The sequence below is a fragment of the Ambystoma mexicanum genome, chromosome 8, assembly GCF_040938575.1.
Source record: "Ambystoma mexicanum isolate Mex_15411 chromosome 8, UKY_AmexF1_1, whole genome shotgun sequence".
Classification (NCBI taxonomy): Eukaryota; Metazoa; Chordata; class Amphibia; order Caudata; family Ambystomatidae; genus Ambystoma; species Ambystoma mexicanum.
This window is the reverse complement of record NC_090929.1, coordinates 1,517,904,983-1,517,924,041: the sequence shown is the minus strand read 5'-3', so window position 1 is coordinate 1,517,924,041 and position 19,059 is coordinate 1,517,904,983. Positions and strand designations below refer to the sequence as shown.

The 19,059-nt window shown below is 48.9% G+C and overlaps 1 protein-coding gene across 3 annotated transcripts in view; it reads right to left on the bottom strand.

Moving 5' to 3' along the window:
- SLK (STE20 like kinase) overlaps positions 1–19,059 on the bottom strand; it is a 985,407-nt gene that overhangs the window by 361,495 nt on the left and 604,853 nt on the right. For all 3 annotated transcript variants that reach the window (XM_069611736.1, XM_069611737.1, XM_069611738.1), the window contains exon 11: positions 12,781–12,904. In XM_069611736.1, coding sequence (XP_069467837.1) covers positions 12,781–12,904 — 124 coding nt within the window. The remainder of the gene's footprint in view (positions 1–12,780; positions 12,905–19,059) is intronic.

The following is a 19,059-nucleotide window of genomic DNA, read 5'->3' as shown; positions in this document are numbered from 1 at the left end:
CCCCGTGGATATGGACCCACTTGCCCTACTGTTTGGTATCTGGGAGGGGGAAAATGCAAAGAAAATGTCTAAATTTTTTAATGTTAGCGCCATTGTTGCTAAAAGGTGTATATTGCAAAACTGGAAGCGTCACAGCCCCCCACCCCTTAACCCCCCTCACGATGTGGCTCAAAGCCCTTACCTGGATACAAATGTGCGAAGAGGAATACATTGGATCCCTGCCACCCACATCACGACCCAAAAACGTGTGGTCAGAATTCTGCAGCTACCTGAACAATAGAGACGGAGTGGAGTAGGTGGCTTCCCCTCCCCAAACACGGCCCGCTATCCCATGAAACGAATTATTTTTTTTCTTCTCTTTTCCCTTTCGCCCTGTCTGGGCTACTCCAGGACACTATTTGTTCGTATCCGATGAGGTAATACCCAGCCGTGGTGCACTACTGTTTGCAATGTGATTTTGATTGATTGCTGCCGTGTAACCTGTACTGAGCCCGTCTTAACTTTCTGCCAATAAACAAAGTTTAAAAAAAAAAGAAAAGAAGTTATTAGAACAGAACAAGAGATCACACAAATATTCTGAAGCAGCTAAGTACTTTTGGCAGCCCCCAATGCAAACTTAGTTAACCCCTTCCTGGAAAAAAGACAAAACACAATGTCAGAGGGAAGAAGAGTCATTTAGGGAGCCAGGCTAGGCCAAAGTCAATTGGGCAAAAGTCTAGGTGAGCTGACACACTTCTTTCAGGCAAGTAAATGTTTTAGAAGTCTTTGTAGAAAAGAAGAAATCAAAGCAGGGCCACAAGCTGATTAGGTTGGTGAAGTAAAGAAGCTGTTAGCAACTCTACAGGGCAACCCATACAAGTCTCAGCAGAGAACAAGGACAAGAAAGGTTATAACCAGAAGTAAGTTCTTAGACTGTACAGTACCTTTGGTTAGAAGAAAAGGGCTTTGGCTGGCTTCTGTTCCTGTGCAGCTCTGCAGATCCCGTGTTCCTGGGCCTCAGTCGTGGGGACAAGAGGGAGGACGTCTGGAAGACTTCTGCACTGCAACTGGACGGTAGGCGACAGAAGAGGATCAACTTCTATTCAATGGCACTTCCGGGTTTCAGCTCCTCGCGTCTAAGCAAATAGCAACACTGCAGACTCTTGGATGTCGAGATGGGCTTTTCTTGCACCTGGGGCACAGAGCTATGTTGAGGTCGCTCAGGCTCGGTCAGTCCTGCTTCATGGGAGTCCAGAGGATCTTCTTGGAGCTCTTGGCCAACTTAAAAGAAATGCACACGATCTGGTGTTCCTCCCCCTGGCTATTCTGTTCAAGCAGCAACTGCAGTGGAATTTCAACCAGCTCTGAGGGTATGTCCAGGTGGCTTACGTTGGAGTTGATTGGTCCCACCAACTGAAGGGGAGAAGTCGTCCTTACAGGGCTTCTCTAGTCGAAACGAAATTGGAGTTTCAGCACAGCAGCAGGGCTTCACCGGGCAAACCAACGGTCCAGGAGTTGCAGCAGGCGTCTCTTCCTAGTTCTTCTTCGGATTCCTTCGTCCAGTGGTCGACACCGCCTTCCAAGCCAAAAAGCCTTGCCATTTATGCAGGTTTCTCGCATTCATTCCAGGCTAGCTGTCAATCGCCCAGCAGGGTGGATGTCTTTGCCAGACAGCCAGCCGGCCAATCACCTAAGAGTGCATTCCTGTCTCTTAGGAGATTGAGCACAGGGGGGTTTCGGGCACCTCCTTCGCTTCCTGCCCCCACTAGACACCCAGAGGCAGGCTTCACTCATGAATTCCACCAAAGGCAAAACTGAAAAAGGAACCAAACCTGGTTTGGCGCGCAGAGTAAATCTCAAGAAGGACCTTTCCACAAACAAATGGCAAAAAAAGACCGGGCCATTTTGACAAAAATGGCACCGTTGGGTGCAATACTGCAGCTGCGAACGCAGCCCGCGGAAAAAGCACCACGGTAGTTAAAAGTAAACCACTGCCACCAGCCATTCAGCGAGGAAAGGGTAACCTTAAATTTTTACATGAGAAGCTAGACAAAAAGGGATACTAAGTAACCCGTCCAGCACCCTATTGTAAGATAGTGTGTGCTGGGACTAGAAAGTTTACAATGGAAGTAAAGTCAATTTCACTTCACTGCTCTTGGAAACAGTAGTTTATCCAAGAGAAGGTATTTAAACCTTGGGAAATCTGAAAACACTTCCCCGTGTCACTGCACTGAAGGTGCTGTGTGACAATGTAAAAGATGATGCCTATGGAGTTTGTCAGACTCTTCAACCATAAGAAACAGAGTTCAAACCACATTCAAAATACATGAGGGTGGGGAAAAAAAGCGTCCGACTCTCTCCAGGTAAAAATTAAAGTCCTAGAGTCTAGCAAAAGAGCTGGGGGTCTCTAAAGTAGAGAGGAAATAGCACATTTCTGAGAATTCTCCCTAACTAGGTGAACAAATACTTTCAACATAAAATAGGAAACAAACACATAGCCAGTACTGCTGCTTCCACCCAAACAGCTGTACAGTTATGTTGGATTGATTAGTACAAGCAGAGGACTGCCAAAGGAAGGATTTCTACTATTAATACAGCCCGATTTGAAAAGGAACATTAAGTTAAAAAAAGAACATTAAGTAAAAAAAAAAAAATCTTTTGATTAAAACCATTGACTACCAGTTAACGGTCCGTTTTACAGTATTTATACTTGCTGATACAAAATACCTCCATTGGGGACAGGAGTTACTTTTTGACTCCCCAACAATCTTCAGATTCCAAAACTGAAACAGTAAAAAACACCCATTTCCCATGGCAGCCCTGATTCTTCTACAAGGATGGACTTAGTCCCACTCAAAAACATCTAATTTTAAACGTACTTTAAACTAACAGAATTGAACAGAAACATCTATAAAGTATCACCAGGAGAGTGGCAAGAAAAACTGAAACAGTAATTAAGCAGTTTTAGACAGAACTAGGTAAATTATCTTTAATCCTCAAACAGGCAATAAGGAAATAATGCTTACCTGGTACATGTATTTCGAATTTGGAAATATAATGCCCTCAGGTAGGAGCACAGAAAAGCACATAAAAGTAAAACATTTGTTCAGAAACTATCTGGGAGGGGTGGAGCTGAACATGCAGCACAATAGTTGAAAACAAGTTTTCCCTGCAGAATATCTGCCCATGCATCCCCCTCCTCCAACCCAAAACTTGCACTAAGACAGAGGTGCAACTATTGGTGCAAATTCCCAGCATTGTAATACACAGCTTCGATTCTTCCCTATGTTTCTGTGAAGCAATCAAGATAATAAATGGTTGGGTGGGGTGCTTTAGAGAGGTTACGGCTGGGGAGTGAAAAAATGGGTGCCTGAGGAGGGCAAAAAAAAATGGCCCAGGGTGGGGAGAAATGTGCTAAAGTACAGGAGAATTGGCTGAGGGGGAGCAGTAGGGAGGCAATGGGCTCAGGGGAAATAAGGTGTGGGCGAGTGGGAGGTAGAATGTGACGATGGATCGAGAGGTGAGGAAATGGGACGGGGGGGGGGTCTTTCCCCAAAGTATGTAGCCCAAAAATATTATATGCCCATCACCTGTAATGTATTGTATTCCCATGTTCACCTGTGATGTGTACAGTCTTCTTGTAAGCACCCCGAAGCTAGTATCATTTAAAAGAAGAACAAGTTACTTTCTTACCTGGTAACGTTCTTTCGATAGGATGGTCCGACGACGTATTCCACATCTATGACAGGTAATCACCACAGATGTGCTGCTCTGGAAAATGTTCAGCGTCTGCGTCCTGCGCGATGACATCGATACGCCGTCATCGAGGGCCTCCGTCGAGCCGACGTCACCGGATGTTATAAGTAGGACACACAACGCCCGCAGCCTCAGTTGTAGTTTTTCCCAGAGCGTGTGGCACCAATCTTCTGCCAAAATGACTACAGAAAGCCTTGCGGAAACGGAAGCTGCAATCGCATAAGAAATTCTGTAGAGGGGCAGGTAGGGAGGGAGCAATGTGCAATACGTCGTCAGACCATCCCATCGAAAGAATGTTACCAGGTAAGAAAGTAACTTGTTCTTCGAAGGACTTGGGTCCTCCAACGTACTCCACATCTATGAAAGACTCCCAAAGCAGTACCAACGTATGGAGGTGGGAAAAGAATTTAGAATTTTAGAATGCCCAATTAAATTGCAGAATAAAGGACCGCCTTACCAAAGGCTAAGTCTTGCCCATGGATCGAATCCAGGGAGTAGTGTTTTACAAAAGTATGGACAGAGGCCCACGTGACTCCTTCACAAATGTTACGAATGGGAACACCCCTCTGCAGCGCAGTAGAGGCAGCCACACCTCTAGTAGAATGGGCCTGTAAACCTACCGGAGGGGCCTTACCCGCCAAGCGGTAACATTCAGAAATTGTCAAGATAATCCATCTAGACAAAGTCTGCTTAGTAACGGCTTGTCCCAAACGCCTTCCAGCGTAACCTACAAAGAGCCGATTGTCCACTCTAACCCAGGGCATGCGTGAAATGTAGAAACTTAAAGCTCTCCTAGGATCTAACCTATGGAGCCTCTCCTCTTCCTTACCAGGATGCAGAGGAGGAAAGGATGCCGGAAGAATGACCTTCTGGCTTAAATGAAATTCCGACACAACTTTCGGAAGAAAAGAAAGACGAACCCCAAGGACAACACTGTCCTTATGGAACACTGTGAAGGGTGGCTTAACGGATAGTGCCTGCGTTAGGGAAGATTCTCATTTTATGGCTAACTTCCCTTACCTATAGAGTCCCCCAGCAGCTTTGCTGGATTTGAAGGTTTTTTTTTTCTCTCATTGCTAAGAGTGTGACCCTTTTTCCCACTCTTAGGCATAATTGCCATGTGTGTTCTAGGCTATTTTTTGTATTTAATGTCTTATGGTGTTTATCTCACTCTAATGGGAACCAATTTTATACACGTGTTACACAGCACCTTCAGTGCAGTGACACAGGGGTGTCGTAGCGACCCCCAAACAGACTCCATACCGCAGGACTGACTACTGTCTCATAGGGCATGTAAAGTCCCCATTGACTTTACTAGTCAATTTTTATGAAGTAAACTAGTACAACCCATCTTACTATGGAGGTACTGGGAAGGGTGAATAGTTTTTCCCTGGTGTTCGTTTTCGAGAGGGTACCGTACAGTCCCTCTCAAAAGTTTCTGGCTGGTGGCAGTTGTTACTACTGTAAATATTCGACTGCAAATATTTTCCTATGGTATTTTCCCATTGTTCGAGGCTACCACTTTTACTGACAGCCTCCAACATACCGCCGGTTTATTTTATTAAACTTTATGCCGGTAGGTTTTATTTGCTAGAATTTTAATATAATTTCTTTCTCGTGACTTTCTCTAAACTCCTAACCCAGATAGGGGATTCTTTGTTCGTCCTTTTGGCAGGCTTCTGCCAAGAAGCCCTCCTTTCGGCGCCACTGAGTCTGGAGTGGGTCCATTGTGTGGGAGGAGGGAGTAGGAACCCTGGACAGGGTTGCCTCCACAACCCATGTTGCACTGTCCGGATAGGCTGGAGGGTCTCCCGCCAAGATGACCACTCCACTGTGTGAGTGACAGCTAGGCTGTATGAATGGGGATCTTTTTGCATAAAAGCAGGGTCCTAAGGACAGGAAAAGCAAGACGTTGCCACTGGAACTACGGAAACGAATAGGAGAGAAGCCAAAGACGTCTGCAACAACTGAACCACCGGTGAAGCCCTGCTGCAGCGTCTCACCACTTTTCTCCACACGATGAGAGGAGATCTTCATCCCCTCTTCCCTTGAGCTGGTGGGGCCAACCAGTTTGCCAATCGCCTTCCCGGACCTGCCTTGGCCCAATTGCCAGTGCCCTGCACTTGGAGGCGGGATAGCCAGACAGCCATCCACCCGGACCGCAATTTAAAGGAGCGTACCTTTTATTTCGTTTGGCAGCACCGAGGCTGGTTTGATCCCTGGGTAGTGCAGTAACTGGACCCTTCCTCCACGACGAGATCCTCTCTTCCTCTGCTGGATCCCCCGAACTGCAGGAACTACCAGGAACAACCGCCACCGCAGGAGCCACTTCTTCATTTTAAGGTACTTCGTTCCGCCAGACCTCCCTTTTCGTGCGGCAGTGCTAAAGGTCTTTTAAATCCTTTACCTACTTGTTGGGTTGGCCGCCCCCATCATCTAACATTGTCTGTTCACCTACTGCATCCACCTTTTCGAAATAGTTAACCAAAGACTTGACTGCAGCTACAAGAACATTTTGCTCCTGGGCTCTTTGCCCTGTACCACTGACTCTGGCACAGGCCTATTGACTCTGGTTGAATTTGTTAGAACTGCCTTCTCTAGATTGCTTCTCAACTAGAACTCTGTTGGTGCACCTAATTCTTATAACCACCCTTTGCTTCCCACTTTAAACACTTGTGAAGTGCCATTTTGCTTGGTTTTCATTTAGGTATTCTATATGCTAAATTACTGCCTTGCCTAACTTGTTCACAAACTTATTGGGAAGTGTTGCTAGGGTGCCGAAGAATCTAATCCTATATAACTTGTGCTTTCCCACCCTTGTGAGAAATTGCTAGAGTGCCATTTGTGTTTGGTTTTCACTGTGCCGTTTTGCTCCGTTTTCACTCTTGCTCAAACTTTTCTACAATTTAACTAGGGAGTTGTGTATACTTTTCTTGACTGAATTTTACTTGCTTTATTAACTGTGATTAATGTGTTGAACTAGAAGGGTGTAAAATAAATATATATATTCTTTTTAATACAAAGCTTTGGTCAGTGTTTCCTTGTACCATAGTACTGTAGTCCTATTGTGTAAACCCCAAATACTGCTCATCTCCCTCTTGAGATAAGTCTGAATGCTTAGCCACAGCTACCAACTAAATATTTGTGGTACAGACTGATACCAAAGGGGATTTATTGCTCATACCTGTAGTCTTAATCTTCTGTAGTCTTAATCTTCTGTAGTGCTCCCTAAGGGAACTGCACAGGATTCTGCCTAACAGCCTGCAACTAACTCACTCTGCGAGCGGAAATGACCGCAACTAAAAATACAGTTTACAAGATCAGCAGTCTCAAAGGACAAGATTGTAAAGGCTCAAACGGAGCTCCCATGAGGAATTTTAGAACCTGGGTCAAATCCCAACCGGGCACCTGGAAAGGAGACGGTGGGAACACATTAGGGAGCCCTTTGAGAAACTGAGAAATTAAAGGAATCTTAAAATAAGAACACTCCTCAGACGAGCGTTTAAATATGGACAGCGCCGCTAGGTAACCATTAATGGTACCCACTTGCAGGCCCTTGTAGGATAAAGAAATCAAAAAAGACAGAACCACAGGAATGGCACTTGAAAAAGGATCCACATTCTTAACCCTGCACTAGTCGCAGAACTTTCTCCACCGGCAACGGTACAGGGACTTAGTTGCTGGCCTTCTGGCTGAAAGCAACACCTCCATCACGTCTTCATGGAGGTCCCAATCCTTATACCTCAACCTTTCAGAACCCAAGCATGAAGGTTGAGGGACTTGACCTCTGGATGGAGAACCTGACCCCCTTCCCGTGAGAGCAGATCGTCTCGGTAGGGAAGACGTGGAGGGCAGATGGACATGTCGAGAAGGTCCGGGTACCACGTTCTCCTGGCCCATTGCGGAGCAATGAGGATCATTCGGGAACCGAACCTCTGTAACCTCCGCAGCACTTGCGGAATGACAGGGACTGGAGGAAACGCGTACAGCAGTGGGAAGGACCACTCCACTACCAACCCATCCCCTAAGGCTCCACTTGGAGGAAATTTCCCGCAAGCAGAATCTTTCGCACTTCCGGTTGACACTGGTGGCGAAGAGATCCACTTGTGGGGTCCCCCAAAGGGCGAAGATCGCCAGGAGAACCTCCTGAGCCAGCTCCCACTCGTGAAAGACCGTGCTCTGCCTGCTCAGAGCGTCCACTGCCTCGTTTTCGTCTCCGGCCAGATGAACTGCCGAGATCGAAATTTCCTGCTGGATGGCCCAGAACCAGAGCTGCATCGCCTCTCTACCCTTTGTTGAGGTAGTGCATGGCCACTGTATTGTCCGTCAGAATCAGGGCATTCTTTCACCGTACAGACGGCAGAAAAGCCTGCAGGGCTAACCTGATGGCCCTCAGCTCCAACAGATTGATATGGAGTCTGGACTCCGACGGAGACCAACGACCACTGACTGTCAACTCGTTGGCATGAGCTCCTCATCCCGTGAGGGACGCATCCATCACGATCGTTACCTCCGACCAGGGTAGTCAAAATGGCGCCCCCTCCATCAGATTGCCTTCGGCGGCCCACCACAGAACATCCTGGGTGACCAAGGTTGGCACCTGAACGGGGTCCGACATCCTGCCAGAGGACTGCGACCACTGGAGCTTGAGAGCCCATTGCAGAGTTCTCATCTGCAACCTGGCCTCTGGCACCAGAAGAATGCAGGATGCCATGATGCCAAGCAACCTCAAGAACTCGAACGCAGAGACACTCTGGGCATGTTGAAACTTGTGCACCATCTGCAGAATGTGATGAGCCCTCACCAGGGGGGAGGCGAACACTGCCCCAGGGATGTGTTGAGCACTGCTCCGATGTACTGGAGCCGCTGGGTAGGTGTCAAGTGGGACTTGAGGGAGAAGACCAGCCTGTGAAGGGAGTGGCAGGTGACGGATAGATGATCCAGGACTTGCTCGAGAGAGCACGCCCTGATCAACCAATCGTCTAGGTAGGGGTAGACGTGAATCCCCCCCTTTACTGAGATACACTGCCACCACCACCATGAGCTTGGTGAAGACCCTCAGGGCGGAGGTCAATCTGAACGGCAGGACCCGAAACTGAAAATGCGAGTCGCCAGCCGCGAACCTCAGGAACCTCTTGTGCTAGGGATGAATCGGCACCTGGAAGTAAGCGTCCTTGAGGTCGAGAGACACCAACCAGTCCTGAAGTTGAAGGGCCTGGAGGACTTGAGAAAGAGGAACCATCTTGAACTTGTCCTTCCTGAGGAGTTTGCTCAAACCACCCAAGTCCATGATGGGTCTCAATCCCCCGTCCTTTTTCGGAGTCAAAAAATAAGGGGAATACCATCCCTTGTTCCTCTCCGCTATAGGCACCAGTTCTATTGCGCCTTTCTCCAGCAGGGATTTGATTTCCTGCGCAAGGAGCGGATCTGGACTCTTCAAAGAGATTCCCTGGTGGATTGTCGTGAGGCCTCTGCCAGAAAGGAAGACAGTAGCCGTGGGCTATGATCTCCAGAACCCACACATCTGAAGTAATAGCATGCCATTCTACAAGATACCGCGCAGCCTTCCCCCCCAACCGGCGAACCATGGGACATGGCCTCATGACTGAGCTGGAGCGGCTGCGGCAGTGCCTGAGGGCAAAGAGGCAACTGCCCGAGCGGTTTTGGCACCTCAAGTACCTCGTTTTCCACCTCTGGTACTCCTACGGTTGCCCCTTTGACTTGCAGCTCCCCTCGATCTACCAAAGGAAGAGTAGTATCGAAAGGAACCTCCCCTCCATTGCTGTCCCCTAGGACGAAAAGGCAGAGGTTGGCGAACTGCAGCGCTCAACGACTTTGCTGCAGCTTTGGAGGTCTGCAACCTCTCAAGGTTCTCTTTTCAGCCTTGCTGCCAAAAAGATGTACACCATCAAAGGGCATGTTGAGGAGCTGAGCTTGTACGTCAGGAGCAAACCCCGACTTCCGCAACCACACAAATCTGCGCATTACGGTGCTTGCTGCCATGGACCGGCTGACGCAATCTGCCATGTCCAGACCCGACTGAACGGATTCACACATGGCATCCTTGCCATCTTGAACGAGGGCAAGAAAACCATCCTGTTCCTCCCCTTCGGGAATATGTTCAGCCCCTAATGAAACAATTCCACAGAGTGTGAGTGAAACGTGCTAAGGCACCCACGGAGTTGGCTGCCTGTAAAGCCATACCCCCTGAAGAAAACACTTCCTTCGCCCAGCCATCAAAACGCTTGTCGTCCCTATCAGGATGGATGGTAGGGTCCGACGCCTGCTTTGCTGGGGCCGTAGTCGCCTGCACCACCAAACTCTCCGGAGTGGGGTGCGTAGTCAAGTAGCAGGGGTCGCTACTGGCTGGACGGTATTTTTTTGGGAAAGACTTGCTCACTGCCGGGAGACTCTCCGGAGCGGTCCAAGCTGCCGCCACCCTTCTTTGCAAAGCCATATGGAATGGCAGTACCGGGTCAGTGGGTGGACCTTGTACAAGGATATCAGTCAGGTCATCCTGCAGAAAATACACTGGTGGCGCAGACCACCAAGTATTCCGTCACCCTCGCCATGAGGCGCCGGTACGAAGACTCGGCGTGCGTGCCAGGCTCAGGCCTACCGTACTCAACCTCCAGAGAGGTGTCCAGACCACTGGCGGCGTGCAAAGACTGACGCTGGTCTTCTAACTGGCTATGACCAGACAAGAGTTCATCAGGAACCTCTGCAGGAAGCATACCTTCATCCGACCCTTCATCCACATCAGAGATGTAATCCAGAGGCTGGAATAAATCCCTGGATGAGGGCACAAAAAAAGGCTCGAATACAGGCCTTACTGACTTCTGCAGGGCCTTCCTCGGAGTCTCCATCGATGCACGGGGTACCTCCGGTAAAGCCTCCACAAAAGGCGTCGAGGGCTTCGATGGAAACAGCGTAGACATCGAGTGTGGCACAGATGACTTCGACACAGGCTTCGAGGGTGGTGCCCCGAGCATGTCCTTCGACGGCCTCGGTGCCGATGGCGTCGATGACTTCTTCAGAGGCAGAGCCTCGAGAGAGTCCCTCGACGGACATGGTGCTGATGGCGTCGACATCTTCTTAGAAAACCTCACAGGCTCTACCAGTCTCTAGGGCGTCGAGGACCGGCACCTGGAGCGGGCATGGCTAGAGTGATCCACCTTGTCCAACCGGGACCTCGAAGGCTCCCGGTGATCGCGCCGACCGCCCAAGGCGTGAGAGCGGTGGCCCTAGCGCGTTCCCTGCCGGCTTCTGTCGAAGGCGTGGACGGAACAGAGCCCTGCGACTGAAAAATACCATCATCTCCTTACAAAATTAATCCCATTCCGCAGGAGAGTAATGCTTGTTGGGACAAGCAACCCGGTGACGGGCAGAGTATTCGGACGAGGACGGGGAAGGCAACCGGTGACAGCGCTTCCGTGAGTGCCTCGAAGAGGCAGAGGAATGGCGGACCCACTCCGGGACCGAGACCCCCCGGAATTACGCCGACGATGCGGAGAGTCGCCTCTCAAATCATCGGTCCAAAGCCCAGCGGATTTCACCTTTCGGGGCTTGGACACCCTACCGACAGAAAGCTAATTCTTCCGCTCCCGCAAGGCCTTCGATGTTAACGACTAGCAATCGTCACAATCATCCATGGCGTGGTTCTCACCGAGGCACCAGAGGCAGGCGTTGTGCGGGTTCGTCAGCGACATCTTGGAACCGCAGTCCCGACACTTCTTGAAACCCGGCCACAGGGTAGAAGAAGACGAGGACATCAGGAGATCTTCTCCAAACAACAAGGTCGAAGACCGATAGAAGTACTCAGAAGAACCGAGGCGTGCAGTGATCGACGAAGCGAACACGTTCGCGGAAAAAACATAAGTGAGGCTACGGGCGTAGGGCGCCCTACTTATAACATCTGGTAACGTCGGCTCGACGGAGGCCCTCGAGGACAACGTATCGACGCAGAACATTTTCCCAAGCAGCACAGCTGTGGTGATTACCTGTCATAGATGTGGAATACGTCGGAGGACCCAATCCCTTCGAAAGCACATTTTCTTCTACAAATCCCAATAAATACAGAACACATCAGTGAAAGTAAGACGTGAAGACAAACACATGCCAAGATCAGCCTCAAGGAACTGAGCCAGTGGGGACTCTCACCTTGAGTAATTGCATAATAGGTTACACTTTCGAAAAAGAGGGCTCATTGTTCTGAATTAATATGCAAGCCAAACAGATGAACACTTTTGTCTGCCATCTACAAGCGAGGAGCATATAAAAATCAACTATCCTACAATTGAAGTTCTACTTTAGAGCTGGCAAAAGGATATGACACCAACAATTACATTGCAGAGTTAAGATCCAAAAAAGGAAATAAACAGTACATGGCAAACCCAAGGGACCTGTAGAAAAGATGATTTACTGAAGCCTGGCTGCTTGGTGCACGAAAAGTGGTAGGACTAACTTTTAGGCTCTCTGCCAATGCATCAATATAATGCTGAGAAAGGCTAAACAGACCAGACAAGCATTACATTTCAATATTCAATGACTACGTAACCTAAAAAAGGCAATAGTTTAAGTCTGCAGCCCAACCTTTCCGCACAGGAATTGCAGTGCGGTAGGTAAATGTGACAAACAATGAGGGATGACATTAACCTAGAAGGTTCAGTGGAGATGAAAGGAAATCTGGCGTTTGAGAGGGGAAAGGTAGAAGGAGTTAAAGTATAGGGATCAGAAGGGAATGGAAACTAGGAAGTTAAAGGAGCCAAGAGGACATTAGGAGCGTTAGATTTGTAGCATATCCAGAAACGGAGTCTGAAATGAGTAACGGAAAGTCCATCTAGAAAATTGAGGACCGGGCATATTAATAAAGGGGGAAGATCAGAAATGTGGGCATGACTAGGAGGCAGGAGAGACAGACTAAGAAGTGCTTCTCCCCACAGGCAATTGAAAGCTGTGCGAGGATAGGTGTAGAAGTTATTTTGGAGTCATGGGATTGCATAGACTATTTTTCAGCTGCCATCACAGCACAGAAGAAAACCTCACCGTCATTTCCTGCTCAAATCGTCGGAAGATCTGCTCTCTTTGTTGCAACAGCTTGTTGCTGAGTTGTTGTTGCGCTCTCTGTTCTTCTTTCTGAAGAAGTCGCAGCTCTCGTAACTCCTGACGCCTATGAAGTAAAGGAGAAAGAATTCAGCATAAACCAACCAAAATATTTATGGTAGTGGCATTACAATGCAATTTCAGAATGAAATACGTAATAACACTAGCAGGAAGACAGCAACTGATGTTCATCTAGTCTTGCCATTTACACATATGACCTTGAATGCTTAAAAAAGCCATTCATTTACTTGTGCAGTCTACGTTTTCCAAGTTTCTTGATCTAATTTTCGTATATGCATTGCACTTGCAAAGAATGGACAAGAAAGTGAACTAATATATCCTGCATGCCAGCAATGCAAAGCCGGACCTGCAACAGTGCTGAGTATATGTCACTATTGTTGTGGAATTTTGCCCGAGCTAAAACAAGGTTGGCTTGTGCAGAGACAGCCCATACTTGGAGAGATGGGATGTTGTCATGTTACAGGAGACCTGGTCCAACGGATAGCCGTTTCATATTTGGAGAGGGTTGAGAGAAACAAACAGGGCAGAATTATGGTGGTTTGTATGTTTTGGTTAAATCCCACTGGGAGAGTGAGCAAGTGGTATTGAAGTCGCCAGTCTCCTTTATACTTATGGTCAAGATCCACAGACTAGACATGGCTGACTTATTAGTTGCTACCTTCTATAATAGTCCTCACAAATAGAAAGGCATCGGTGGATGAGATTAAGAAAGCTATAGGTTTTCAACGCTGTAACCGAGCTCCGGGTCCAGACAATGGGGGGTCATTACGAGATTGGAGGTAGCCATGGTGCTATTAGCATCATGGCTGCCTCCAAATCCGTGTCCGGGTAGTCCGAATAGGGACTTAACGGGTCATTCCGACCTTGGAGGACCCGGTAGGTCCCCATTCTGAAAACCATTCCCCAATTCCCATGTGAGCCCCCATAGGGCTCAATGGGAATGGGGAAGGAGCTAATAACGGACCTGCAAATAGCGGACCAGTTATTAGCTCCATGGTCCCTTAACGCGTCCCGCTAAGGACGGCTGTTCAGACCAGGTGGTCCTGGTGGGACCCGCTAAGGGACCTCGGAATATGGCGGTAGGGGGTTAACGGCACCGGCATCCTTACTGGTGCCGTTAACCCCCTACCGCCATACTCGGAATGACCCCAATGTCCCAGCAGACCCGTTTATCACGGCTCCGGATTTCTGGGCCCGTGTATTGGTCCAGAGTTTAATGCTATTTGTGCAGGGGGTGGGGGTGGAGGGAAATACCTCCCTCATGGTCTAGTGCAATCATTCAACTGATCGATAAAAAGGGACCCCGCATCATACAGACTTATATCGCTTTTAGAATCTCTTATTAAAATCCTGGGTCGCGCCATCCTGGCACGCCTTGACAAATGGGTCACAAGTAGAGGGGTACGGTCGTAGGCCGAGCTGGGATTCTGGCCCAGCTGGGCATGGCAGAGCAGATCCTCAATCTCTACTTGGTATCCACACACTTGCTTTATGTAAGGGAAGAGCCTATCTATTTGGCATTTAGAGACCGGAGCATGGCTTTTGACAAGGTGAATCGGGCCAAGTTGTAGTGTGTGCTCAGGTCCTTGAATTGCGCTTCGGCTTTGGCGAGCCTTTTGGCTAGACTGCATGAATCCACACAGGCCAGTGTAAGGAGTGACACCAATGAACACTGTACAGGCTCTTTCGCAGTTGAATTTGGGGTGCGCCAGGGCTCCGGTCCTGACGCCTCTCCTTTTCTGCCTATATATTAATGGCCATATTAATGGCCTCCATAAAACCCTTCTAAACTGTACCCAGGATATGTGGTTGGTCTCTCACGGTCCTTGTATATGCAGACGATTCTGTTCCGATGGCGGGCACCCAGAAAGCTCTGCAGCCCCTCATCTCTGACTACTATGCTGCTATTATGGACGGGTTAGACCTAGAAGTAAATGCAGCAAAGTCAGTGGTAATGGTCTGTTGGAAGGGAAGGCTCATGGTCAAATTCAGGGCCATGCATTGTAAGAGCAGTATGATCCCCAGGGTCAATCACTTCGACTACCTGGGGGTCAGATTTTCTGCCAGCTCCTGTGCCACGGACCATATAACAAAACAGGCTGCCGTTCAAGCAGGCTCTGGGTGGGGTTACCAGGGCTATGACCATGTTTAAAGCAGGACCAATCAAACTAATGCTCAAATTGTATAAAGTTAAAGCTGCCACAGTGGCCAGATTTGGTATGGAGCTGTGGAGCTATGCAAATGTTGATGCTGTTCAAATTGTGGAGAATCAGTTCTTCAAGGAATTGTTGGTCCTGCCACAGTCTGCTCCAAATTTTGAAGTTTAAATGAAATTGGGCTGTAGGCCAATCGTGGACGTGGTTTCCTTGCAGCCCGCTGTGCACTGGCTTAGGGGCAACGAAACAGCTATCCTTACCCATGAATTGATCACATCCAAGATTGCCAAATATTCAGGTGGTAAAGTGCCATGGCTGTGCCACGTTATGAAACAATTGAGGCAATTAACACTACACATATTGTTCCCGCGCTGTAGTGTGCTCCCCTGAGGCGAAATAAAATTGTGGACTACCTGTTTCTTTCAGCATGTGAGCTCTAATGAAGAAGGGAGTTGCTAAAACCCAAGAATATCGAGTCCTCGCGTGTTAACAAATATTTGCTGTAGGCAGAATTCCCGACAGACCGCATACTCATAACTAGGGCACGGTTTGACTGTGTCCAATTAAGGGCGGTGGTGGCGGCTTGGTCTGGGGGGGTAGGTTGGGAGATGCTAATCGGTCTTGCCCTCTGTGTGATGTGCCACATGAGGACCTTGCACACTTGGTATTTTTTGCCCTATATATGTAAAAGTGAGAGGTTCTGTCCTACGGCCCTTACTGCTCGAAAGCTTGAGGGCTGACAACCCATGTGGGTTGGTCCCTGCATCCATATTTTAAATCAGCACTTTACTTGAGGTAACGTAAGCTAATAAGTATGACATGAAAAGTGCATTTTTATTATCATTAATGTGTCAGGATGTGAATTGCCTCGGGGTTTTCTAGAGATTTCATTAATATTGTTCTTATTGTGATATATATGCATTGTATTTTGCACTGTTCTTAGGGAATGTAATTTGCATTTTGAAAATAAACAATGGTGATAATAAAAAACATTGTAGGCCTGCTATACATGCACATTGTAAAATGAATACTAATCTCTGTAGTTATTCTTGTCCTCCTAGTTGTTAGTCCTCCTTCATTGAGACTCATGACATGATACACTGGTAGGGAAGAGACCCATACATTTTGGCTATGCAGAAAAGGAGTAACTTCAGAATCCTGGGTGCATGCCTAACCCAACAAGCACTGGCCCCACCGCATATCCACCAATATGATAGGTCCATATGGCAGGTCCTCTTCCCTCTTTAGCACATATTGGAAGAGCAAAGGTGCTGGGTGGGTTGGTCTTCTCCTTCTGCCTTGCCATCTCTAGAATTGTAAAGTCAATTCAGCGAGTACCTGCAGACCCATTCCACTCCATTATTTGTAACCTGCAAAAACTAACAGCACATAGTGTCTGCAGAATTCATGTAGTGTTGCACAAGAACTGCTGAGTCAGTGGAACAAGGCAAAGGAAAGCCATTAAGGTGGCATGGCACGCACAGTGTGCGCAAAAGGGAGAGATTCTATGAACACTCTAATTAAAGATGATAAAGCAAGCACCAAGGGTCTTCAGTTTATATTTGCCTGTGTTAGGGTAAGTTACAAGTTACTTACCTTTAACTGTTGTTCTCCAGCATGGGTCTGGCATGGATTCACATGCTCATGAATATTCCCTGTCAGGCTTGGAATCCTCCGTAAAGAAAAAATCAGTTTCATTTTCGTTTCTGAACTGTCTTTCTCCTAATAACCAATCACTGATCTCTGGGTCATACTGCCCCCAGCCAATGACTGCCCTCTACCTAAGCCCCTCCTCAGGCAGCCATCTTCAAATTTGGTAGCATGTAAAGTGCCAGTAGGAGCAAGACAAGAGCCGCAGAGGGGTAGGCGGGAGGGTTTGCATGTGAATCCATGCCAGACTCATGCTGGAGAACAACAGTTACAGGTAAATAACTTGTTCCTTCTCCAGCATGGGTCTGGCATGGATTCGCATGCTCATGAATATTCCCTGTCGTCAGGCTGGGAATCCTCGGTAAAGAAAAAACCAGTATCAGTTTTGTTTCTGATCTGTCTTTCGTAGTAGTAACCAATCACTGATCTCTGCGTCATAGTGACCACAGCCAATGACTGCCCTCTACCTAAGCCCCGCCTCTGGCAGCCATCTTCAGATTTGGTAGCACGTGAAGTGGCAGTATGACCAAGTGAAGAGCCGCAGAGGGGTAGGCGGGAAGGTTCGCATGTGAATCCATGCCAGACCCATGCTGGAGAACAACAGTTACAGGTAAGTAACTTGTTCCTTCTCCAGCATGGGGTCTGGCATGGATTCACATGCTCATGAATAAAGAATACATAGCAGTACACACATGCACAACCACGGGAGGTGGCAAAGGCTCAACATTACGCATTACATCAAACTCAACATTAAGCAATACAACAACTCAACATTAAGCAATACAACAACTCAACATTAAGCAATACAACAACTCAACATTAAGCATCTCTTACCTCCTCACCAGGCTCACCTTAGGCGAACAGGTTGCGCAGCACTGCTTGGCCGACCCTGGACTCCTCCCTGGAATCCCGATCGACGCAGTAGAATTTCGTGAAGGTGTGCGTCGACCTCCACGTAGCAGCCCTGCAGATGTCCAGTAAGGGCACACCTGATAGGAACGCCGTGCTAGCTGCGATCGCTCTGGTGGAATGGGCTCTCGGACGGCCAGGCAGCGTTCGGTTTGCCAACCGATGACAGTACATGATACAGCCGGAGAGCCATCTGGAAATGGAAGCCTTCGAGAGAGCCTTCCCCTGATTGACAGGTCCAAAGTTCACAAAGAGTTGTGACGTCTTCCGAAAACACTTTGTGCGGTCCACGTAGAACTTCAGCGCTCTAGCCACATCCAGCGAGTGCAAAGTCCTTTCAGCCGGCGACGAAGGCGACGGGAAGAAAACAGGCAACACCAAGGGTTCGTTGAGGTGGAAGTCCGACGGCACCTTGGGCATGAAGGAGGGGTGCGTCCTGAGCACTACCCTCGTGTCGTGAAAAGTCAAGTACGGGGCCTTGCAGGAAAGGGCCTGGATCTCTCCCACCCGTCGTGCGGAGGTGATGGCCACAAGAAACGCTGTTTTCCACGACAAGAACTTCAACGGAGCCGAGTGCAGAGGCTCGAACAGAGGTCCCATGAGCTTGGTCAGCACCACGTTGAGCTCCCACGCCGGGGCCGGAGCCTTCACCGGCGAGAACGATCTGAACAGTCCCTTCATGAACTCTTTCACCAGACGATGAGACCACAAGGACGTCCGCCCCGTGGTTCTGGTGTATCGGGAGATCGCAGCAAGATGAATCTTGATGGACGCGTGCGCCAGTCCAGCCTTGGCCAGCGTCAGTAGGTACGGCAGTACTTGGGGAGCCGTAATCCGTAGAGGGTTAATCTTCTGTGCGTGGCACCAGACAGAGAACCTCTTCCATTTGTGTCCGTAGCATTTAAGAGTTGAGGACGTCCCTGGCCTTTGCAAGAACCTCTCTGCAGTCGGCCGGTATGTCGTATCCTCCAAACTCTAGCGCTGCAGGAGCCAGGCCTGCAAGTTCAGCGACTTCGGGTCGTGATGGAGGATGGCGCCTCCTTCCCTGGAGAGAAGATCCGCGTCCCCTGGCAGGTTGATTGACGGGGACGCTGACAAGTCCAGGAGGTCCGGGAACCATATCTGCCTCGGCCACGCAGGTGCGACGAGGATCATCCTGCACCGTGACCTCTTGAGCTGGCTGATGAGCCGGATCAGCAATGGCAATGGAGGGAACGCGTATAGAAACAGGCCCTCCCAGGGGAACGAGAAAGCATCGCCCATGCTCCTCGGCTGGGGAAACCTGCTGGCGAACCTCCGGCACTTGGAGTTCGTCGCCGTCGCGAACAGATCGATCTGGGGTGTGCCCCACCGTCGGAAGAGGCGGTCCACTACATCCTGTCGTAGTTTCCACTCGTGGCACGAGCGCAGCTCCCTGCTGAGTGAGTCGGCGGTGGTGTTTTTTATCCCTGCCAGATGAAACGGCACCAGAAACATCCCTTGGGCG